The sequence below is a fragment of the Sus scrofa genome, chromosome X (genome assembly GCF_054392235.1).
Source record: "Sus scrofa isolate SSC_HxYL_T2T_F1_AM1 chromosome X, Sscrofa_HxYL_maternal_Yorkshire_Landrace_v2.0, whole genome shotgun sequence".
Taxonomy (NCBI): domain Eukaryota; kingdom Metazoa; phylum Chordata; class Mammalia; order Artiodactyla; family Suidae; genus Sus; species Sus scrofa.
Window position 1 is genome coordinate 124418539 of NC_139401.1, and position 25596 is coordinate 124444134.

The 25596-nt window shown below is 42.6% G+C and overlaps 2 protein-coding genes across 8 annotated transcripts in view; one reads left to right on the forward strand and one right to left on the reverse strand.

The window, feature by feature from the left end:
* The window catches only part of LOC110257820 (uncharacterized), a 252357-nt gene that overhangs the window by 220071 nt on the left and 6690 nt on the right, over window positions 1-25596 (reverse strand). The window lies entirely within an intron of this gene.
* Window positions 9048-25596, forward strand: part of F9 (coagulation factor IX) — a 31638-nt gene continuing 15089 nt past the window's right edge. For 2 of the 3 annotated variants that reach the window (XR_014834589.1, XM_021079512.2), the window contains exons 1-4: window positions 9066-9160; window positions 14451-14614; window positions 14820-14844; window positions 19168-19281. Coding sequence is in view for 2 of the 3 variants with exons in the window: in XM_021079512.2 (XP_020935171.1) it covers window positions 9073-9160; window positions 14451-14614; window positions 14820-14844; window positions 19168-19281 (391 nt within the window). In the remaining variant the exon portion in view is untranslated. 3 annotated transcript variants of the gene reach the window in all.

Here is a 25596-nt window from a genome sequence, read left to right on the forward strand (position 1 = left end):
TCCCTGCAGACACTTGGCAGGCCAGAAGGGAGAATCCTGATACATTCGAAGTGCCGAAATGGAAAACCTGTAACCCAGGAGATTCTGCCCAACAAGACTATCATTTAGAATCAAAGGCGAGATAAAGAACTTCTCTGATAAGCAAAGGCTAAAGGAGTTCATCAACACTAAATCTACCCTAAAAGAAATATTAAAGGGTCTTCTCTAAGCGGAAAATAAGTAATAATCTATAAGAAAGGGAAAACTCTACTAGCAAAGGCAAACAGATAAAAAGAACTGAGAGAGGAACTTGGGGTTAATAGATACAAACTATTGCCTTTGGAATGGATTAGCAATGAAACCCTGCTGTGTAGCACTGAGAACTATGTCTAGTCACTTATGACGGAGCATGATAATGGGAGAAAAAAGAATGTATACATGTATGTGTAACTGGGTCACCATGATGTAGAGCAGGAAAAAAATTGTACTGGGGAAATAAAAAAATTTTTAAAAAAGCAACCACTTAAGCCATTATGAAGATTCAAAGACAAAAAAACCTTAATTTTTTAAATTTTACTGAAGTATAGTTGATTTACAATGTGCTAATTTATGCTGTACAATAAAGTGACTCAATTATACATATATTTTTCATATTCTTTTCCATTATGGTTTACCACAGGATAGTAAATATAGTTTCCTGTGCTATACAGTAGGACCTTGTTTATTCATCCTATATATACAAGTTTGCATCTGCTAATTCCAAACTCCCGATCCTTCCCTCCACACCCCGTCTCCTTGGCAACCACAAATCTGTCTTCTATGTCTGTGATTCCATTTCTGCTTCATAGATATGTTCATCTGTGTCATATTTTAGATTCCACGTATCAGTGGTATTTGTCTTCCTCTTTCTGACTTCACTTAGTATAATTATCTCTAGGTTCATCCATCTTGCTGCTAATGGCATTATTCCATTCTTTTTACAGCTGGGTAATATTCCATTGTGTATGTATATATATATATACCACATCTTCTTTATCTATTCACCTATTGATGGACATTTAGCTTGTTTCCATGAAAAGACAAAAAAATTAAAAGCAACTACAATAAACAGTGAAGGGATAAGCATGAAGATGTAAATATGACATCAAAACACAAAATGTAGGGGAAAGGAGTGAAAAATGTAGATCTTTTAGAATGTGTTTGAACCTAAATGACTACCAGTTTAAAAGTAGATACAGTTGTAGGTCAACATATAGGAACACCATGGTAACCATTATAGATATGCAAAAACTAGAGAGAAAAGAGTACAAACATAGTAATCATCAAACCGTAAGAAACAAAAAGAAGAAATGAACAGAGATGAAATATAACACAACTGGAAAACAAGAAATAAAATGTCACTAAGGGAGTTCCTGTCGTGGCTCAGTGGTTAACAAATCCGACTAAGACCATGAAGTTGCAGGTTCGACCCCCGGCCTTGCTCAGTGGGTTGAGGATCCGGCATTGACATGAGCTGTGGTGTAGGATGCAGACTCGGCTCGGATCCTGCGTTGCTGTGGCTGTGGCATAGGCCAGCAGCTGTAGTTCCGATTCAACCCCTAGCCTAGGAACTTCCATATGCCGTGGGTGCAGCCCTAGAAAAGGCAAAAAGACAAAAAAATAAAAAAATAAAATGTCACTAAGTACATACCTATCAGTAATTACTTTAAATGTCAATGGACTAAAATGCTCCAATCAAAAGACAGAGGGTCTGTGATAACCTATATGGGAAAAGAATTTGAAAAAGAATGAATATATGTATAACTGAATCACTTTGTTGTGCATCAAAAATTAACACATCATTGTAATTCAATTACACTTTAATGAAACTTTTGAAAAATAAAAAAAAAAGACATAGGATGACTGGATTTTAAAAAAAGACCCTTTTAAATGTGGACTACACAAGACTCACTTTAAAGCTAAAGACTCAGACAAAGTGAGGAGATGGAAAAAGGTATTTATTGCAAACAAAAACAACAGAATGGGAGTGGCAATACTCATATCAGACAAAATAGACCTTAAAACAAAGTCTGTAACAAAAGACAAAGAAGAGAATAATAATAAAAGGATCAATACAAGAAGAGTATATTATACTCATTAACATATATACACCCAAAATAGAAGCACCTAAATACATAAACCAACTATTACCAGACAAAAAGGGAGAAATTGACAATAGTATGGGACTTTAACTCCCCAGTGATGTCAATCGATAGATCATCCAGAGAGAAAATCAATAAGGCAACTGTGGTCTTACATGACACAGATCAGTTGGACATAATATAGGATATTCCATCCAAAAACAGCAGAATTCACATTCTTTTCAGGTGCACATGAAATGTTCTCTAGGACAGATAACATGCTAGGCCACAATAAGAGTCTCAACACATTCAAGAAGATAGAAATTACAGCAAGCACACAATAGTACGAAACTAGAAATGAATTATGGAAAGAAAAATGGGAAAAATGCCAATATGTGGAAACAAAACATGTTACTAAAAATCCAGTGGGTCCACAAAGAAGTCAAGGAAGAAATCAGAAACTACCTCAAGACAGATCAAAATGGAAACAACACTCCAAACTCTACAGGATGCAGCAAAATCAGTTCTAAGAGGTAAGTTTATAGATATCCAGGCCTTCCTTAAGACACAAAAAGACTCAAACAACCTAACCTACCATCTAAAGGAATTAGAAAAGAACAAAGCTGAAAGTCAGCATAAGAAAGGAAATAACAAAGACCAGATAGGAAATAAACAGAGACCAAGAAAACAATAGAAGAGATCGAGGACACCAAGAGCTGCTTTTTTGAAAAGATAAACAAGATTGATAAAACTTTAGGCAGCCTAAGAAGTGAGAGGACCCATGTAAACAAAATAAGAAATGAAATAAGAGAAATAACAGCTGATAATCACAGAGATACAAAAAATCATAAGAGAAACTATGATCGGTCATATGTCAACAAATTGGACAACCTAGGAAACTGATAAATTTCTAGAAACAATACAACCTGCCAAGACTGAATCAAGGAACAGACAATTTGAACAGACTATCACTAACAGTGAAATTGAATTTATATTTAAAAAACAAAAAAACAAAAAACTTCCCAGCAAACAGAGGTCCAGGACCAGACGGCTTCAGAGGGCAATTCTACCAAATACATAAAGAAGAACTAATAACTATCTTTTCAAACTACCCCAAAAAATTGGAGATTATGGAGCACTCCCAAATTCATCCTACAAGGCCATTATTACCCTGATACCAAAACCAAAGATACTACAAAAAATTTAAATTACAGGTCAACATCCTTGAGGAATATAGATGCAAAAATCCTCAACAAAATATTAGCAAATCAAATCCAACAATATACAAAAAGGTTCATACACCATGAACAAGTTGGATTTATTCCATGGTCACAAGGATGGTTCAACATTTGCCAGTCAATCAATGTGATATACCACATTATCAAAAGGAAAGATTAAAAAAAAAAACCAAGATGGGAGTTCCCATCATGGCTCAGCAGAAATGAATCTGACTAGTATTCAAGAGGAAGCAGGTTTGATCAGTGGGTTAAGGATCCAGCATTGCCATGAGCTGTGGTGTAGGTCGCAGAAGTGGCTGGGATCTGGCGTTGCTGTGGTCTAAGCCGGCAGCTGCAGCTCTGATTCAACCCCTAGCCTGGGAACTTCCATATGCCAGGTGTGCAGCCCTAAAAAGACCAAAAGTAAAACAAAAACCATACGATCTTAACAGATGCAGAAAAAGCATTTGAAGAAATTCATCTATTCATAATCGAAACTCTCATCAAAGTGGGTATAGAGGGAACATGTCTCAACATAATAAAGGCCATTTAGGACAAACCCAGAGCCAACATCATATAGCACAGGGAATTATAGCCATTATCCTGTAATAAATTTTAATCAAGTATAAGCCATAAAAGGACGGTATCATTATGCTGTATACCTTAAACTGATTGTAAATCAGCTATAATTTTAAAAAATAAAAAATAAAATTGATATGGCAAGTTACAGGCCCTAGAAAAATTAAAGCAATTTTTCCACAGAATGTTAAAGCAGTAGGAATCACTCTACATGATACAAAGGCTTACTATCAAGCTACAGTAATCGAGACAGTGTGGTACTGGCAGAGGGGATAAACACAGCAATGGAACAGAATTAAGAACCTAGAAATATATTCAAACCAATACTCAACTGATTTGAAAAAAACAAACAACAACAACAACAAAAAAACCCTGCACAAGCAAATAAACAGAGGAAGGACATTCTTTTTTGTTTGTTTTTTGTCTTTTTGCCTTTTCTAGGGCCACTCCCACGGCATATGGAGGTTCCCAGGCTAGGGGCCTACACCAGAGCCACAGCAACGCAGGATCCGAGCCACATCTGTGACCTACACCACAGCTCACAACAATGCTGAATCCTTAACCCACTGAGCAAGGCCAGGGATCGAACCTGCAACCTCATGGTTCCTAGTCAGTTTTGTTAACCACTGCACCATGACAGGAACTCCAGAAGGACAGTCTTTTTAACAAATGGTACTGGAGGAATCGAACACAGTCAAAAAAAATAAAATAAAGCTCAAGCTAAACGACATACCTTATATAAAAATTAACTCAAAATGGAACACAGCCAGGACTCAAACTTCAAACTATAAAACATGCTTTAAATGGGAAAAAGTGTGTTCCCCTTGTGGCTCAGCAGGTTAAGAACCCAACAGTGTCTACGAAGATGCAAGTTCATTCCCTGGCCTCATTCAGTGGGTTGAGGATCCAGCATTGCCATGGCTGTGGCATAGGCCTGCAGGTGCAGCTCCAATTCAACCCCTAGCCCAGGAACTTCCATATGTCACAGGTATGGCTGTAAAAAGATAGATAGATTAGATAGATAGATGGATGGATGGATGGATGATAGGAAAAAGCTTCAAAGTAGTTTAGTGGAAGAGCTCTAAATGTAATACTAAAGGCGTGAGGCATTAAAAAAAACAATACACTGGGGGAGTTGCCATTGTGGCTCAGCAGGTTAAGGAGCTGATGTCTCTGTGAGGATGCAGGTTCAATCCCTTGCCTGGTTCAGTGGGTTAAAGATCCACTGTTGCCTTAAGCTGCAGTGTAGGTCACAAATGTGGCTTGGATCTGGTGTTACTGTGGCTGTGGTATAGGCCCTAGCTGCAGCTCCAATTCGACCCCTGGCCTGGGAACATCCATATGCCACAGGGGCAGTTGTTAAAAAAAAAAAAAAAAAAAAAAAAACTCGACTACATAAAATTTTAAAACTTTGGCTTGGTGAAAGACCCAGTTAAGAGCATAAAAAGACAAGCTATGGTCTAAAAGATGGTATTTGCAAACCATGTATCTGACAAGGGATATATATCTACAATCTATAAAGAACTCTAAAAATCCAACAATAAACATCAAACCATCTAACTGGAAAACAGGCTAAGATATGAATATACATTTCACTGAAGAGGATATAGAGGGAAATACGAATTAAAATACAATGAGTTATCACAACCTAGGGAATGGGAGAAAATATTTGCAAACAATGCAACTGACAAGGGTTTAATCTCCAAAATATACACACAACTCATAAAATTCAACAAAAGAAAAACAAACAACCCAATTGAAAAATGGGCAGAAGACTTAAATAGACACTTCTCCAAAAAAGACATATGGATGGCCAGTAGGCACATGAAAAGATGCTCAACATCACTAAATATAAGAGAAATGCTAATCAAAACCATAATGAGGTACCACCTCACACCAGTCAGAATGGCCATCCTTAATAAGTCTACAAATAACAAATGCTGGAGGGGGTGTGGAGAGAAGGGAATCCTCCTTCACTGTTGGTGGGAATATAAATTGGTACAACCACTATGGAAAACAGTATGGAGGTACCTCAGAAAAATAAAAATGGAATTACCATATGATCCAGCAATCCCACTTCTGGGCATATATCTGGGCAAAACTTTAACTCAAAAAGATACATGCACCCATATGATAGTGGGTATACATGATTCTTCTGTAATAGTTCATAGAAGAACCATTCACAATAGTCAAGACATGGAAACTACCTAAATGTCCATCGACAGATGAATGGATTCAGAAGTTGTGGTATATATATATACACAATGGAATACTACCCAGCCATAAAAAAGAACAAAATAATGCTATTTGCAGCAACATGGATGAAACTAGAGATTTTCATACAGAGTGAAATAAGTCAGAAAGAGAAGAACAAATACTGTATGTTATCATATCTGGAATCTAAACTATGACACAAATGAACCTATCTACAGGACAGAAATAGACTCACAGACATGGAGAACAGACTTGTGGTTGCCAGTGGGGGAGGGGGAGGGAATGGGAGGGACTGGGAGTTTGAGATTAGTAGATGCAAACTATGACATTTAGAATGGATAAGCAATGAAGTCCTACTGTACAGCACAGGGAACTATACCTAATCTCCAGGGATAGACCATGATGGAAAACAGTATTTTAAAAGAATGTGTGTGTGTGTGTGTGTGTGTGTGTGTGTGTGTATGACTGAAGCACTCGGCTGTACAGCAAAGAATGGCAAAACATTGTAATTATCAACTGTACTTTTCTTCTTTTTTTGGCTGCACCTATGGCATATGGAAGTTCCCGGCCAGGGATCAAATCCTAGCTACAGTCACGACCTATGCCACAGCTCTGGCAATACTAGACCCTTAACCCACCGCACTGGGCCAGGGATCAGACTCGCACCTCAACAGCGACCCAAGCCACTGTGGAGACAACACCTGATCCTTAACCCACTGCACCAGTGGGAACTCCTAAACCAACTGTAGTTGTAAGAAATACAATGAGTTATTGCTACACACCTATCAGAATATCTAAAATAAAAAACAGTGATAGTACCAAATGCTTGCAAGGATGCATAGAAACTGGATCATTTATTCATTGCTGGTCAGAATGTAAAAGTGTTACAGCCATTTTGGAAAACAGTTTATTTTAAAAACATTCAACTCTCACATGACCCAGAAAACTGCATTCCTGAGCATTTATCCCAGAGAAATTTAAAAGTTACATCCACGTAGAAATCTGTACATGAATGCTAAAAGCGTATTGCAACAGCAAAACTTTGAAAACAATCAAAATATCCCTAAGTGAATAATTAAACAGACTGTGGCATATCCACACCACGTAATACTCAGCAGTGAAAAGCAACTATTGGAACATGTAGCAAACTAGATGCACCTCAGAGACATTGTGTTGAATGAAAAGAGCCAATCTCAAAAGGTCAAATATTGTCTGATCCTATTTCTACAACACTTTCATTATAGAGACTGAAAACTGATCAGTAGTGCCGGGTTAGGAATAATGGGAGGAGGGGAATGGGTTTGATTATAAAATAGCACAAGGGAGACCGTTGTGGTCACAGAACTGTGCTGTATATTGACTACAGTGGTGGTCACAGAAATCTATGCAATAAAATCACTTAGAATTATACAATAGACCAATCGATGGCCACTGCCTGGTTTTGATGTTACACTATTGTATTTATGTAAGATACAAACACCGGGTGTAGCTGAGTGAAAGGTATATGGGACAGCAATTTTTTTTTTTTTGAAATTTCCTTTAACTCTATTTCAAAATAAAATTTTGAAAAATAAGGTCCAAGAATTTTCCTAATTTTAAAACCAGGGATCCAAGAATCTCAGTGAACCCCAAGAATACTCTGGCTCATTGTAGTCAAATTGCTGAAAATAAATTATGAGAATATTCACTGCCTTCTCATCAGAAACAATGCATACCAGAAGGCATTAGATGACTTAACATGCTGAAAGAAAAAAAAAATTGTCAACCTAGAATTGTATATACAGCCCAATTACTTAAACAAAAGTAAAATGGACACATTTACTTTTTTTTTTTTTTTTTAAGGGCTGAACCCACGGCATATGGAGTTCCCAGGCTAGGGGATGGATCGGAGCTTCAGCTGTCAACCTACATCACAGCCACAGCAATGCCAGATCCTTAACCCACTGAGCAAGGCCAGGAATCGAACCCGAGTCCCCACGGGTCCTACTCAGGTTCGTTACTGCTGAGCCTGACGGAAACTCCTTGCCGCTGAGCCACAAAGGAAACTCCAAAATGGACACATTTTCAAATAGACAAAAGCTGAAAAAATTCATCATAAGATGACCTATACTATCAAAATTATTAAAATTCTTCAGAATGATGAAAAATTATAACAGATTGAAACTTGAATCTACTCAAAGAAATGAAGAATACAATGGTAAATGTGTGACTAAAAACAAAATATTTGGCCTCATTTTTAAATTTCTTGAAAAGATTGGTGACTGCTTAGAGCAGAAGTAGTAAAAATGTAATGGGGGTTTATAACATGTAGAAATAAGATGTGTACAACAGCACAAAGAAAGGTAGGTAAATGCTAGTATACTATTACAAGTTTTTTATATCATATGTGAAGTGGTATATTAAAATGAACTAGTACATAATATTCATACGTTTATTTTATACACATAAATATGTATCCAAATACATACACTCATGGGCACATGGCGCAGCAAAGTTTCTAAACTCCTCCTTAGGAGGAGGAACACAAAAGATCCATCAGCTGACTCAAGGGTATGTATATGTGAGCACGGGGGATATATTAAAGTGGGTGACAAAATGACTTCCTTTTTTCCATCTCCTTACCTTTATAGGACATTAGCGCTCCCTGACAAGGATAAGATGGATCCTATGGTGAATTCTGCTGCCCCAGCTACTGCAACCATTATACCTCCCCCTGTTCTAATGGTGTGCCAATTCCTGCTTCAGCCTCAAATCAGCCACAGTGGCAGAAGCCCCTGGAATTGGAGATGGAGATTAATAATGGCCACTGCCTCATCTGTTCATTTAACCCCAGAGGCCACTGGAAGCAGCCCAAAGACCCACCGAGGGAGATGGACATTGCTTCCCAGAAGTAAATACAGCTCAGCTTGTACTTTGGAACAATTGGTCAACCTTCTAACTTGCACAATCTACTAGCAGAGGTTATGCGGCGCCTGAACGTGATCATGGCAGAATCACTGGGCCTCGTCTCCATCTGCCTTTTAGGATATCTACTCAGTGCGGAATGTACAGGTTTGTTTCCTTTTTAAAGATACATGGAATGTGCTTGTCTTTTAGATACAGAAATGTCCGGGGCTGTCTTTTTCATAAAACAATGATTACAGGATTCGACCACAATGTATACAGGATTCTAGGAGTCAGCATATGGGTTGGTAAATACTGGTTCTCTGGGAGCTATGTCTTCTTCATTTTTAAAACGAAACAGATTTATAATGTTTATAGCACATTTTTAATGGACACTGTTGGGCTTCTGATTTGACAATGTAATGCCTCAGAAAACAGTCATCTCCATGCTTAAAAAAAAAATTAAAAGGGGGGAAATGTTTTAACAAAGAAACACCAGAATATGGAGAAAAAATTGTCATTTTACGGTTTTTCTATTCATCACTTCGAAATCAAAATGGGAAATATTAGAGCAAAAACAATGATTTACACAAAAAGTCTGATTTTAAGACCTGACGTGATTCAAAATATTAAAACTATTTAATGAGGCATGCCTCGAATTTTAAAAACCTATAAAACTATATACCATGGAGTTCCCGTCGTGGCGCAGTGGTTAACGAATCCGACTAGGAACCATGAGGTTGCGGGGTCGGTCCCTGCCCTTGCTCAGTGGGTTAACGATCCGGCGTTGCCGTGAGCTGTGGTGTAGGTTGCAGACGCGGCTCGGATCCCGCGTTGCTGTGGCTCTGGCGTAGGCCGGTGGCTACAGCTCCGATTCAACCCCTAGCCTGGCAATTGAACCTCTTTACTTAAAACACAAAAGTTCATTAGTAAGTTGTTACTTATCACTAAAGTTTTCCATGGGTTAGGAAGAAATTATTTTGTCTCTGATTTTAATCATCTTGGAGTTAATACATGGGGAATCTCAGAACTCACTTGAGCTCTTAGGTCAGCCAAGCAAGTCCAAGAATGGATGGAAAGAGGAGGAACTTAGTTAACGCACTTGACATGACTTGATTTTTTTCACAACTTCCATGCCTTTCTGCGCTCCCCAAAGGAAGGCACAGCGGGAAGAAACGACCCCATTTAGACAAACAGCATGTTCCCGCAGGAAACATTTATCACACTTACTTGTCAACCTATTATAATCAAATCTAGTGGCTGACAGTGCCAGGATCAGGGGTGCCAACCCTAAGTGTCCCCTGAAAGCAGACTGGCCCCGTGGTTCCCACTCCAGACATGATGTCACACTGAAATGCAGAAATAATGATACGAGAATGCAAAGGTTAAATCAAACCAGCAAAGTGGGTAGAGTCAAGGAATAAATTTAGCTAGAAACCTCACAAAATAGGACATAAAGCTAGGTCTTTACACATCTCTCATCAGTGTGGGATTTAGAAGGATAAGGGATCCAAACCCTTCCTTCATGGTAAGTGGTGAGATGACGTGGGTTTTAAGAGGGCTACTGCCCCCTTGAAGATGGCAGATGTTGGGGAAAGGGGAGGTTTGGAGAAAAAGAGGGATTAGGATTTCAGGGCTTGGGAAATGACTAGAAGAGACAAGCCAGAAGGGAGGTTAAATGTATGGCCCGCAGACAACCGTGAGGAGAAAGACAGTCAGAGGTAAGAGCCCTTGAGCGGAGCACGGGGGCCTTCCCTCGGGGTGGACAGTGTGGCAGCGCTCTCCTCTGCTGTTGAGCTGTCGCTGGCTTCTGAAAGCGGCTTCTATGAATGATTTACTGAGATGTTGCATTTTCATGGCTGCTGCCCTTAGGTATTACTGCGTCAATTTGGAATTTTGAAATAAAAACTGCTCTGTGAAACCAATTCGGTTTTGTAAAGCAGACGCACTCAAGCTGTCTTTCATTCAGAATGAATGAATGAAATAAATAAACGAAAGCTTCAGTCCATCCACTGTACACGACTTCACAAAACTGGGCGACTTCTTGGTGCCAGGCACTGTGGTCAGGTCCCAGGGGTTTGAGGGAAAGCAGCCTCCCTCTTCCACCTAAAGCACCATGCGGTCTGGGCAGAGATTTCAGTACCATGTGAGAAAACATGAACCCGGTGCTAAAGAAGCACAGCGAAGGGAATACATTACCTGGGCAAACACTGACAGGGAGAGACTACTTTGAGCTAGGTCTTTAAAAAAAAAAAAAGAGTGTGCTCACTCTCCTTAAATGCCTGATCCAGGGCATTCTATGCAGAGAGGGTCACTCGTGGGCAGAGATCCAGATCCACAAAGAATGTGAGGTCTGTCAGGAACTCAGTATGTTCTCAATATTGAAGATGACAGGTGAGGCAGGGTCAGGTCATCACATAAGGAAGGCCCTCAATTAAAGAGTTTGGACCCTAAACTAAGGAGTTTGGAGTCATCAGAAGTGTAAACACAAATACCACCCATGGCTGACTTAGGATGCTTGACCTGGCAACATCCTAATGAACTGTGGCCAGACTCGGGGAGACCGGTCTTAAGGCGACCACGATCATCCAGGGAAGGTGGGAGGGCCTGAACTTGACCGTTAGCTGCACAGACAGAAGAAGGAAAGGAACTCAAGCGGCATCAAGGAAGTAGAAATGACAGGACTTAACCATCTGGGCATGGAAGGAGAATGGCTTCAGAGGAAGTGTAGAGACTCTGTCTTGGGCATTTAGGACACGGCACCATGCCTAAGAGCACAGACCGTGCAGCCTGACTGCCAACGTCAGCATTCTGGCTCTGACACTTTAATATGTTACTCGGGCCATATATCACTTTACCTCTTTGAACCTCCATTTTTCTGATTTACAAAAATGAGCTGACAGTACCCATCTCATGGGACTGCTGTGAGAAAGGAATGAAACAGTGGATGCAAAGCACCGAGCACACTGTCCGAAGCATGAAATAAACATCAGGTCTCATCAGCCACATTACAATGTGCAGCTAGAGCACTAGAAAGGCAACCTGGAATTCGGAAGGTGTATCTGACTTGAGATGGATATTCAGAACTCACCCTTGTACAAACAGTGGTTACAACCACTTGTGCGTGAGAATCCAGGGAGTGAGCATGGATGCTCTGGTACCTGGTGCAGTGCCCGGCAGCGGCAGTGAGTGCTCAGAGCTGGACCAGGGTGGGACAAGGGAGGCACACAAGGCATAAATGTGCTTGTACACACCCTCGGTGCCTTGCTTACCTCACCCTAGTCCCGGCTCTGGCAGGGACGTATGCAGTGAAAAGGGACAAGGCTGAAGCTGGAGGCTGGGCGAACCCAAACACATAGAGGCAGGCAGAAGGGGAATGAACAGACTCAACCGGGGGGTGAATGACAAGAGTCAGAGCAGAGAGGAGAACAGAAAAGAGTGATTTCACGGAGAAAGTGCCCTGAAAAGTGAGACATCAACCATTAGAAAGGTTTCAAAGCAGGCGGAAAACACATAAACTCAACATCATCTTTTAGGAGGTCCTGGTTGATCCTGACAGTAGTCATTTCATTACATGGACAGGAGCAGAGAAGAGAAAGAGATGCCCCAAAGTGTATTAAATCAAGGGAACAGAGGCGTTTCCGTCATGGCGCAGTGGTTAACGAATCTGACTAGGAACCACGAGGTTGAGGGTTTGATTCCTGGCCTGGCTCAATGGGTCGAGGATCCGGCGTTGCCGTGAGCTGTGGTGTAGGTCGCAGACACAGCTCGGATCCTGCGTTGCTGTGGCTCTGGTGTAGGCCGGCGGCTGCAGCTCTGACTAGACCCCTAGCCTGGGAACCTCCATATGCTGCGGGAGCGGCCCTAGAAAAGGCAAAAAGACAAAAAAAAAAAAAAAGAAAAAGGGAATGGAGAAAATTAGGAAGGCAGGCCAAGCAGAGGAGTAGAAAGGAAGAGAGAAGCAGCACACGAGCCTGCACAGAGCATCGCACTGAGCCTGTCAGCACCGCTTACATGTGACAAAGTTACGCTTCAGAGATTGGGTGGCTTCCCTAAGATCTCGCTGGCAGTAGATGGTAGGCACATGATTCAAACCCAGCTGTGTCTGATCCGACTCCAAACCCCTATTTTTCCACTGGAGCACATTGAAAACAGAGACACACAGGCTACTGTAAGAGCACCCAGGGCCAAGCAAAAGAGTGGGCGAGCAGAGAGGAGGGCCTGGCGGAAGCTGGTGGGCATCGACATGCAAGAGCAACCACCTGCAGCTCGGTGGCTTTGTCCACGGTGCGTGGCTGCCTGCAAGGGAAGGACGAGGCAGCTGCCCGCACCGACCTAGAGGCCAGGGCCGCAGGTGCGGCAGCCCTGCAGACGGGGCAAAAAGCTGGCCAGTGAAGAGTTGAGCGGAGAAAGTCTGAGCGAACTTCAGGGGGAAAGTGAAGCCCCAGGGAACCTGAAGAGCAAGAGAAAAAGCAAGTGGCTGACAAGGGACTAGAAGGCTCCATGAAGTGAACAGCTGCAATGGCAATAAGGCAATTGAGTTTGTTTCCATTCCTTTCCTCCTTTTTTTGAGCTAATGAGAAAACAGTCCCAAAATGCTCTGGAAAGTTCATCTTATAAACACCTGGTCCGGTTGAGTTGGTATCAGATAGTCTCCTAAAGAAAAGAACAACCCCAGGCAACTTCGAGTTGTTATTAATTATAGATTTAAATACTCTATCTGTATCTCTCTAAGGAGAGACACCCACACAGAGACAGAGAGCGAAACAGAAAGAAGAAATTGAGACTGGGTGGTGGGCGGAGATTTCAGTTAGAGACCTCAATCCTCCAGAGTTCAGGAGTGTTCCTACACCCTCAGCAGTCACAGCTAAAATATAGCACATCCTGTAGCTCAGAGAAAGACTTGTGTCACTGGAAGTCCTATAACCCATGCCACCTGAAGGTGCTATGAGTCTGAAGATTAAAAAAAAAAATGCACGCCGTGGTTTTTCTTTAATATCTAATGAGAGACAGCGGGATTACATGCAGACGTCTGCTCTTCTAAGAGAAAGGTGCTACCAAGTCATCTGGGCAACTGCATCCTGAAACACAGCCTGGCCAGGGTGATGGATGGCCTTGCAAGGCTCTGCAATTAGCTGTTTTCAAATGATGCCAAAGTGTGACGTTAACTGCTTATTTGAGAACTTTCTTTTTCATCCAAAGTAAATTCAAATATGATTGCAAATCTGACCTTTTATTACCAAAGCTCTCCTGACTCAAAGTAAAATTGAATTTTAATTCCTAAATCTCCGTGTGTATACAGTGCCGTAAGAACATCGCAGAGTTCAGCTCCACACCGCAAAGATAAATTGGCTTTGGGATTACCGGGATTAAAAACAAAGCCTTTCTTAAGAGTCGTATTTAATTTTCGTGATGTTTTTCTTTTCTATAGCTAAAGAATAGTTCTTTCAAATTTCAGTTTTCCTTGATCGTGAAAATGCCACCAAAATTCTGCATCGGCCAAAGAGGTATAATTCAGGCAAACTGGAAGAGTTTGTTCGAGGGAATCTTGAGAGAGAATGTATAGAAGAAAAGTGTAGTTTTGAAGAAGCACGAGAAGTTTTTGAAAACACTGAGAAAACTGTGAGTATTTCCACCTAACATCCTTCACATGCGGAGCAAAGAATAAAAAACCTTAAAAAAAAGAAAATGGGGTGAAAAGCATACTTCTCTTTGGAATTTTAAAATATCTATACATTTATGTGTATCATAAATGTTACAATAGAAAGGGACTCAAATCCAAAGCATTTTAAATACTACCATTAACTTGTCCTCTTTTTCTTTACAGAATGAATTTTGGAAGCAATATGTTGGTAAGCAACTCATTTTATCCTCTAGCTGGTATACGAAACATTCAAGAATTATACATTTTTTTTCTGTGTACACAGATAATATATTAAACTGTCGAAAGGGCTCAGAAAAATAATTCCAACTCCTTTCACCCAAAATTGAACAGTGATATACTCTAGGTTTACGCCAGCATGAGAGATATCTGCTGGCAGATAAGCTGACTCCTCCCTAGGGCTTCAAAAATAACATCTTTCCACCCCAGGAATCTGCAAGGAAGAACCAAAGCAAACTGCATCTGGGACTGAATGAGAGGTTGCAATCTTCCTAGAGAATCAGAGAATGCTGATTGACTTAAATGTTTACTGCTTAGACATCCTTCTCCAGGGCTCCCTGGTGACTAAGCAGGTTAAAGATCCAGAGTTATCACTGCAGCAGCTCAGGTCATTGCTGTGGCGTGGGTTTGATCCCTGACCGGGGAACTTCCACGTGCCATGGGTGCAACCCAAAAAACTGGGGGGGGGGAAGCTCTTCTCCTTCTGAGGGCCCACAAGGCCCTTTCTGACTGCCCTGCCCGTCTGACCTCACCTTGGCATTGCTGCTGCTCTTTGCACGCTCTAGGAATTCTTCCACTTGGCCTCCCACCCCAAAGCAGGGGTTCATCTTACTGTATTTGGAAGTTGGGTCCCTGCCTCTAGGATCTGTGTCTTTACTGTGGAAGGTTCTTCTGTCAGGTTCCCCTAGGCTTGCTCTCTCACCTCCCTTAGCCAAATGTCACCACCTCAGTGAAGCCTACCCTGATGATCTATTCACACTTCAACCTGCCCCCTCAGAACACCATCACTTCAGGCTTGTGCTATTATTTCTCAGAGCACTTTTCACCAACTGAGGTATCATATAATGTTCTTACACGATTTCTCCCACCTCATTAGATGGCAAGCTGCTTGTCAGCAGGGGTACTCAACTGTTTCCTTCAGGGATGTATTCCTAGTACCTCAAATAATATCTGGTACAGAAGTGTTGCGTAAATATTTGTTGAATGAATTGACCAAAAGGAGGAAAAGTCAAAACTTGAATGACAGCTAAGTCTTAAAACTAATATAAAATCCAGCAGCAGGATCTTGAGGCAGTGTAAGTTTCCGAGGTTGGCTTCTCTCCGACCATCTGCATGAACAGAAACTAACCTGGACAGCACATTCACTGAAATCCATCAATGCTATTTTCTAGATTCTATTCTGGAGACACTGATGGCCTTGTTGATACTCTTGTAACTCATAATTTCTCCACATTGTTTTGAAATCATGAGGGAGGAAGAGGCCCGCTCCTTCACATTGCTTTATCTGCCTTTCCTTATTCTTAGTAATGAAAGCTACCATGCCAACCCTCTACTGAGTTTGGCCAAACAAGTCATTTTATTCTCTATTTCTCATCTATTTAAAACTTTGGATCTTGTACTTTTTTTAAAGCAAATAAATTTCCCCTCCCTCCCCCAAGGGGCAGGGAGCAAGAGTATAAATATTCTTGGCTGTATTTCAACTCTCCCAACACCTTCATTGCTCACACCCCCACCCACTTGGCCTCCCACCTCGAAGCAGGGGTTCATCAGTACATCTCAAATACCAGATGTGGACGTTAGGCCCCTGCCTTCTAGGTCACAGGCTGCATTGTTGACTCAAACACAGGTAAAAATACCTGGAAAACATCAAGGGTATGATTCTGTTGTTGATCTGAAACAGACTCCAGCAAAGTTTATTCAAGATAAGCAGAGAACTGCAGTTCTCTGCAACCAGGGTGAGTCACATGCAAGCCCCTGCTAGGGACCGAGAACTCTTTTAAAGAGGGGTAAAGCACGTTGGCAGGGCTTCCTAAACAAGGAGTCCATGGCTTGTCACTGGCTGTTGGGCTCTACGACAGTCAGAGGGCATGAGAGCTCCCCCTCCTGGTCTCTTAGCTCTAACTGAAGAGTCTGATTAATGATTTTCTACACTGTCACCACTGTCTACTAAAAATAAAACAAAAACAAGGAAAAAGAAAACTCAACTTCATGCTCCTTTTCACGTTGCAGTCTAGATTCCCAGCCACTCCAGAGGAGCCCATGCTATTCTCCCCCCGTATGGGCTTCCTCACACGGTAGGGACGCAGGCCCCGCACTCCTGCCCTTTGCTCTGCCATCAACTCACCATGCAGAGAGCCTGGTTGAAGGAGAAATATCACCCAACCACATTAACGAGCATCTGTCCAGCACTTTACAGTTTACAGAGTGCCCGTCACATTCAATCCTCACACCAATCCTGGGAGCAAAGCACTGTTAACTTCATTTTACAGAAGGAGGAAGGGAGGTTAAGGGAGGTTAAACGACTTGCCAAAGGTCACCCAGCTGGGGAGGCGTGGAGACCAGAAAAGAAGCCAAATGTTCTAGTTCCCAACCCCTTGCTTTCTCTATTACCCCTCCCAGCCTTCAAATCTAAAAGCAGTTATTCATTAAACCACCGCCGAGTAGCCTTAAACAGGAATCACTCACTTGGCAGGGTCCTGTCCCCTGTTGTCTTTGACCCCTACTGTCTGTGGCTCTGCCTCAGCCCAAAGTACACACAGACAAGCACCCAAAGGAGGACTAAATGCGGGATAAAATGACACTCATTTTCAAGATATGTCTCAGCAAATGAGTCGCTGTGTAGCTGGCTGCAAGCCCAGACCCTTTCAGTGAAACATCCTAAATAATTCAGACCCGTTGGTCTATAATATAAAGTGCAAATGTAGCTCGTTTTTTAGACCAGTTCTGAACATCAATAATAACAAACCAGAGATAATGTATTTTGTTTTCATGGAATTGGAACAAATTGAAGTATCTGTGCAAAAGCACACTGGATCAAGGGGCAGAGAGGAGAGGGGACAAGGTCTAATTTTTCACAAAGAGCAGATTTTCCAGAGAGGGACTATTTCTGAGAAAGGGACAGTAGCCCTTAGTCAATGGGACCTGGATACATGCTCCTGAGAGCGAGCATGACAGACATGCTACTGCTGTCCCTAGAGCAGGCAGGGATCCCCACACCAGATATTAGGGAGCTTTGCTCTAAAATATGACCGAGGAGTTCCCATTGTGGGGCAGTGGTTAACGAATCTGACTAGGAACCATGAGGTTGTAGGTTCGATCCCTGGCCTCGCTCAGTGGGTTAAGGATTCAGCATTGCCATGAGCTGTGACGTAGGCCGGCAGCTACAGTTCCGATTCGACCCCTAGCCTGGGAACCTCCATATGCCATGGGAGCAGCCCTAGAAAAGGCAGAAAGACAAAAAATAATAAATAAAATATGACCGATAATTAGAAAGTTCTCTTTAATCATCCCCTTTCTCTCACCCTTTTATTCTTCTGTCATCTTTATGGCTTACTCTTTTCTGATTCATCTATTAAGTCTTGCTCATCTAACTCCCAATTTTCTTCACGGCTCAGAGTACCTACCGACCTCTCTTCTGGTTCTATTCATCCCTTTCTTCTGAAGCTTCCCTAGAAGTGTGGATGGAGGCAGAGCTCCAAGAAACTAGACGTAGAGGTTCTCTTCTCACTCTGACCCTTCCCCTCATACCTACTCCTTCCCGCCTGTTGTCTCACCACTCGTGTCTTCAAAGGCCCTCTTCAAAGGTCTCTAAGTGTAGAAACTTCAGGAAAGGTAGGAAGGAAACAGAAAATCTATATATAAAGAAAGCACATTTTCCTTGCTAGTTCTTTGTATTCAGAGTTGTTTCTCACTTTACCTAGACCATTTGGAACCTAACTCACAGACAGTAGATTATCCTTCAGTAGTAAAGCAGCTTTTCTGTTGTTTTGAACCATTACTGCATACGATTCCTAAAAGTTAAATGATACTATGAGGAAGACGCATTTGCTCCATGCCAAGGCTGCCAGCTCGAGTGCAGTTACATGTGTCATCTAGCTCAGCGTGCTCTGCAAGACGCATGACAGAGTCACCTTGTATGATGTAGATGACCGATTTAGAAGCGACTCCGTCATCAGTCTCTAAGGAAGGACTGGACGTCCTTCTTGCCTCTGCTGACAGAGTGCATCTCCACACTCGGATGTTCTTGCCCCTCGTCTCTCCCCTTTGGTTGCATAAACTATGTACACGCCTTCCTCGGGCCAACTTCCTAGGACAGTGTTAGCCTAAGAAGCTTTATTTGAGTTGCTTTTAGAAACTTAGGAAGACAGGGGCATCCCATAAGCAGCTGGTTTCCAGATCAGCAGCTCTGCTCTGACCCTAAAAGTCTGGCTCCCCACGCCACGAGTCTGCGCAGGGAGGACCAGGCATTCTGAGCAATTTACCTGCTAATCCAACTTCTCCATCTCTCTCAAAGATGGAGATCAGTGCGAGCCCAATCCATGCTTAAACGGCGGCCTGTGCAAGGATGACATTAATTCCTACGAATGTTGGTGTCAAGTTGGATTTGAAGGAAAGAACTGTGAATTAGGTAAGTAGCTATCCTTGGATTATTCATGGTTCAAAAGCTTCCTCTGAAACCAGAGGAAACTGTAAAATGCAATGTTTAGGTACCATAATGTTCTCTTAAAAACATATACATTTTTATTGTTGTAAAGAACACTTAACATGAGATCTACACTCAAGAAATTCTGAAGTGTTCGATACAGTACTGCTAAGCAGGCGCTTTGCTGTACAGCAGATGTCTTGAACTTATTCATCTGGCATAACTGAAACTTGACACCTGCTCAACCGCAACGCCCCCATTTTCCCCTCCTCCCCCAGGCCCTGGCAAGCACAACTGTATTCTCTGCTTCTATGTGTTGGGACTATTTTAGACACCTCGTATACGTGGAATCATACAGGATTTGTCCTTCTGTGAACAGCTTATTTCATTTAGCATAATATCCTCCAGGCTCACCCTTGTTGTTGCATATGACAGGATTTCCCTCTTTTTAAGGGCTGAGTAATATTCCATTATATAAATCACACTTTTGAAGCTTATAAACACTCATTTTATGTGTAGCCATGGTTTCTAAGATGAGTGCAAGAAACTATACTGAGAGCAATAACATTTGGTAACTAGTATTAAGTGGTAATATGTTCCACTAGCATATTAATCCTCAATGTCAGTACATTATCCTCATTCTATGCAGATGAGAGATGCACAGCTCAAACAACCTAAAATCACAGAAGCAGTAAATGGTTGAGCCAGGACTTGAACTTCAGTTTGTCTGACCAAAACCCATGCTTCTAACTGCTATCCACAAAATGCAAAGAAAACTGATTCATAAAATGGTTTGAACTCCTGACTAAATTGCTATCAACAAAAGCAGTGGAAGTCAATTAAGTATAGAATTGGGGTATGAGAAGGCAAATTCTCCCATATAACAGGCACTTCTCAGAGTTCCCGTCCTGGCTCAGTGGTTAACGAATCTAAGAACCATGAGGTTGCAGGTTCGATTCCTGGCCTCGCTCAGTGGGTTAAGGATCCAGTGTTGCTGTGAACTGTGGTATAGGTTGTAGACACGGCTCGGATCCCGCGTTGCTATGGCTGTGGCGTAGGCCAGCAGCTGTAGCTCCGATTAGACCCCTAGCCTGGGAACCTCCACATGCCATGGGTGCAGCCCTAAAAAGATTAAAAAAAAAAAAATAGGCACTTCTCCACCCATACAAACCACTTCATGTGTTATATGTCTTGACAAAAATCAGAGCTCATTCTTGAATTTGACTATATTGATTACATTGAGAGAGTTAACATAGAAAATCTAGAGTCACTGTGCATCTTTTCTTCACATAGCCTAGAATACTTTTTTTTTTCCTGAGATTTTGGCAACGGAACAGTAAGCCCCAAAGTCCATTACCCACTTGTTGGTAATCCTGATGCAGGATTACGGGTATTGTGATTGTGAAAAGCACACAGTGCTAATGGTGGATCCTCTTTCTACTTTCAAACTCCAGAACAGAGAGACAGTCCTAGGGAAAGAATTTAACACCACAGGCTACGTAACTAAGGGCAAAGAGCAGAAAATTATCAGGACTCTATTAAGGCATTACGGCCATCCACCTGACACGCAGATGAAAAGAGCATAAAACAAACTGAAACACAGCAGCTGCACTTGTCCTATTGAGAAAGGAAAAAAGTCATGTCTAATGCTGCTCAGAAATCCTTTCAGTTCTAAAGAGAAATCCATTGATCATCATCTTTTGAGATCCAAAAGATAAAAAAGAATAAAAGATAGGAAAAAGAAAAGGTGGCAGGGCAAAAACATTTAAAAAGGAAGAACAAAGGAGATGCAGGTAGATAGACTGGTACCCCTGGCTTGGACCCCCGTTCCCTCAGGTCTCCCAGCGGGGGGACAAACTGATGCCTGGGTTACCTTTCCTACGGTGTGTTCATTGGTTCAACAACTCTGAAGTGTTACTTTCATCTGAAAGGTTGTAATTTCAAATTCAGATTTACCTCAATAAATCTGATCCTGCTATTATGGAAACCTACAGAAACCAATGGCGTATCAGGTTAAATAATATAACTATTGGAGCCGAGGGAATGAATGACTCAATTAGTCTCAGTTAAGAATGAAGAGCACACTGTAGCCAAGCACGAGTGAAAACAGCCTTTAGTAATAAATATGCCGAAGTGTTCTTAGTTTAAAAAGAAAGACACTTTAAAAAGAGGCACAGAGCCCTGAAGACTGTAGATATAAGCACAAAACTGCCATAACAGGTTTTGCGACGTGTGGGAGGCTACAGTCCACACAGCAGAAGTGCCAAGTCTTGTATCGGGCACTGTCTGGGGCCTCTCGGGTTCCCCATGTCCTGGCTTGGTCAGAGCTCTGTAGTCACACTGCAGCCACCACCACACCTGGCCTCTAAGGTGTCTTGACCTCCCCCCAGCGCATCGGATCAGAGTTTAGAAAAATCCTGCCAGCTCGCTTAGTTCAGAAACAAAGTGGGAATTCTCTCCAAAAGCTCTTTATCTCAGACCTAGAAGAAAGCAAAAGCATATTCCAACTCCCACTCAAGCTACTGCTTCAAACTGAACTGAGGGCTAATCGCCAAAGCTGCTGGACAGCGCAGTTTATGGGGCCTCCAGACCCCAAGCCTCCTGGCTCACCTGCTCCCCAGAAGGGAAGGCCATCTCCACTGCTAAGACCTTGTTTTCCTCCTCTCATTCATCAGGCTCCTTCCTCTCTGGGGGAGAGAGGTGCCAACATTCAGGGCCACTTTCTAGTTTGAACAATTAATTGGCTACTGTGCCCCTTGAGCCGGAATAAAGACCACTGTGTGTCCCCAGTTACACCTCACAGCTGAGTCCTTTTCTGAGAAATCAAAGTCTAATCAAACTTGGTCACTCCAGCCCCTTCTGAAGAGTGTAAGAGGCACTGCCCAATGGTGAGGCAGGTCGGAAAGAAAAACAATCACAAGCACATAAACACTTTTTCAGTTTGCTAACACACCACCAACACGATCAATTTACTGCATATTTCTGCAGAGTAAAAAAAAAAAAAAAGAAAAGAAAAAGAAAAAATCTTGAGTTTAGCCGAGTAACAGCATATTCTGTGATAAATGTGTTAAATGAAATATCTTTTGTCTGGGGTTTGGTCTTCAGTGAATATATCAGGCAAGATGAAGGCAGAGGAAAATCAGCAGAACACAGTAACTTTGACAGTAGGCGTGAGGGGAATAGAGATAGTTGTGGTGCCGCGGAGGGAGAAGAAGAGACGCTTTGAGTTGCTCTCCTGCAGACACGCCAGGCACCCAGATCAGCCTCAGGACCACGGAGAACCCGCCCCCAACACAGTGCCTGCCGTCTAAGTGCTAAGAGATGGCTGATGGATGAGGTCGCAGTGCCTGTCCCTGAGCTCCTGACCCACACCCCTCTCCACTGGAATTCCTTGTACTGTTATTCTATTTCCAGACCCTCAGGTCCCTTATCTGAGGTCAAAAGACTGCTGATCGGACAGCAGTATTTCTCAGAACAGCAGCGGCGGCAGCACTCCTGGGTCATAAAGAGCAATGAAGAAAATGATGGAGAGGTCTAGTTACTTATCCAAGGGCACAGCATCAGAACCGGAAAAACCACTCCGACTTTACCCATGGCCGTTGTGCGTGGCCTGGACCAAACCGGTCCACACCCACCGCCCACCTCTGTGAACTTATCTCCATCTCATATTGACTGAACACTTTCTACCCGCGGTATCTGATTTGGCTGAACACTCCAGTATTGCTCTGGGGCAACAAAATGATTGCTCGTAACATGAGAAGAGCCAGGGATGTTAGTGAGCTCACCGTCAGTGAGGAGAAAGGTCTTTAAAAAAATAACTAATTAATTAAAAGGACCAAGTGCTATCTTCCTGGATCATGCGCTCAGTGGATTACTGATAGCAAAGGTTAGGGCTCAGGCTGGTTCCTCTGTCTACCTAGCAACAGCTGACTTGTGTCCCCTTATTCCCTGAAATATCAGTAAAGAACATGAGCTAATCATGACATTAGCCTGTTACCCCAGTAATTAGAAGATTTCCATCTGTCACTCAAAAAGCCACAAAATACTCTAAACTACACAGTCACTTTGCTAGCCTGGAATCCCCCAGAAAGAGAGTCTGTGACACATGCTAATTAGGGTTGCAATTCCAGGCAGCAAGAGTGAGGGACAGGGGAGTGAGGCAGTGAGGAAAGGAGGACCAAGAGTGGGATGAGTCATCTCTCATCTGCAACTGATGGTTCCATCTCCGGGGACAATTTTCCAAGAAGCCACATGAGCTGGCCTCAGGACAGTCCGTCTCGACAGGGAGAAGAGGTGAAAGAATGTATCCATCAGCATCTGTCTCCCAGTGGTCAGACGGTCAGCCTATGGGGCACCAGGAGCAGTCACGTGGCATCCGATGCCTCAGCATCAACCGGAAACACCAAGCTAAGGGGGAGGGGCACTTTGCGCAGACAGGAGCCAAGGCAAGTCCGGGCTGCACCTGCACGAGGCCAGCGGAAGTCCACGCAGAGCTAGTCACTATGGTGCTGGCGAAAGACTCTCCCTGTTCTAACTGCACTGACAAGCGAGCATTTCTCTTCAAAGCTGTACTATTGTTGAGCCTAAGGTTAGGGGGAAGGTGCCCCCCATTCACTGTGTTCTCCGAGCTGCTCTGGAGACAGAAACAGGCCCAAGGGCAGCGCCTGTTTCTCTTAACTCAGCAGGTCTCAGCTAGCAAGCCCTGAACCCTGCTACATCCTGCTGCTGAGACTGCATTGGAGAAACAAAGGGAAAGCAGAGGAATCAGAAAACAGAAAACGAGATGGCAGGAACAAGCCAAATATGTCAGGAATCACGATGAATGTGAATTGGGGTTAATGACCATTTTCAGTCTGGAGTTAAAAATCTCATTGTATGCTGCAGATAAAGGAGATACCTAAAATAAAACTATACCAGGAGGCTAAAATAAAGGGATGGATGCAAAAACATTTTCCAGGTAAATGCTAACAAAAAGAAACTGACCAAGCAATCTTAATAGCAGATAAAATAGAATCCTGACAAAAAGCATTATAAGAGACGAAGGAAAGATACTTTATATTACTATGGGAGATTGTACAGGAAAGTAAAGAAAATATGAGCCACTATGATGCTTTTCATTGTCAACACGTAGTGTCTTTGGCATTTGGCTCCCTTAAAGGACCCTATTTCATTCTCTTGTGTTGACACATACCCACCTCAGCCAGCTTCAAGTTCACTTTGAAAAACCCGATTATATTAAAACTAGGAACTTCTATTCAGCAAAATACACTACGTAGGGTGAAAAGGTTAAGTCACAGATTGGGAGACAGTATCTGCACTACATATATCCAGTAGCTGGAACTCTCAGACACTGATGGGCGGAATCTAAATTTGTACAATTATCTTAGAAATTGGCAGTATCTACCAAACCTGAACACATGGTCCAATCACTGCACTCCTGAGTATATAATCCAGTAAATATACATGCATGTGCTACCAAAAGATGTGTCCAAAAATATGCGTTACAACATTATACAGAAGAGGCAAAAACTGGAACCTCAACTCAAATATTCATCCACAGGAAGATGGATGAATAAAGGTAGGACTATTTATGCCGTGGAGTATATTCCGTGGCATGCAGATGAACTGTGGCTTTACAGAACAATAGCGATGAAGCTCACAAACAAAACGTTAAATGAAAGAGAAGGGTGCATACCTCGAGCTTCTTTTTTTTTTTTTGGCCATGCCCATGGCATGCAGAAGTTCCCAGGTCAGGGATCAAACCTACACCACAGCAGTAGCCACAGCCACAGTAGTGACAACGCCAGAGCTCTAACCCGCTGCACCACCAGGGAACTCCGGGGGCTTCTCCTTATATAAAACTAATACCCGGAGTTCCCGTCGTGGCGCAGTGGTTAACGAATCCGACTAGGAACCATGAGGTTGCGGGGTCGGTCCCTGCCCTTGCTCAGTGGGTTAACGATCCGGCGTTGCCGTGAGCTGTGGTGTAGGTTGCAGACGCGGCTCGGATCCCGCGTTGCTGTGGCTCTGGCGTAGGCCGGTGGCTACAGCTCCGATTCAACCCCTAGCCTGGGAACCTCCATATGCCGCGGGAGCGGCCCAAGAAATAGCAACAACAGCAACAACAACAACAACAGACAAAAAGACAAAAGACAAAAAAAAAAAAAAAACTAATACCCTGTTAGAAGTCGGACTGATGGTAACTTTGGGAAGAAGGAAGGAGGCATCAGGAGAACTTCTGCGGTGTTGATAACATCCCATGTATTGACCTGTTTAGTCAAGGGCAGTAACCTTCGGAAA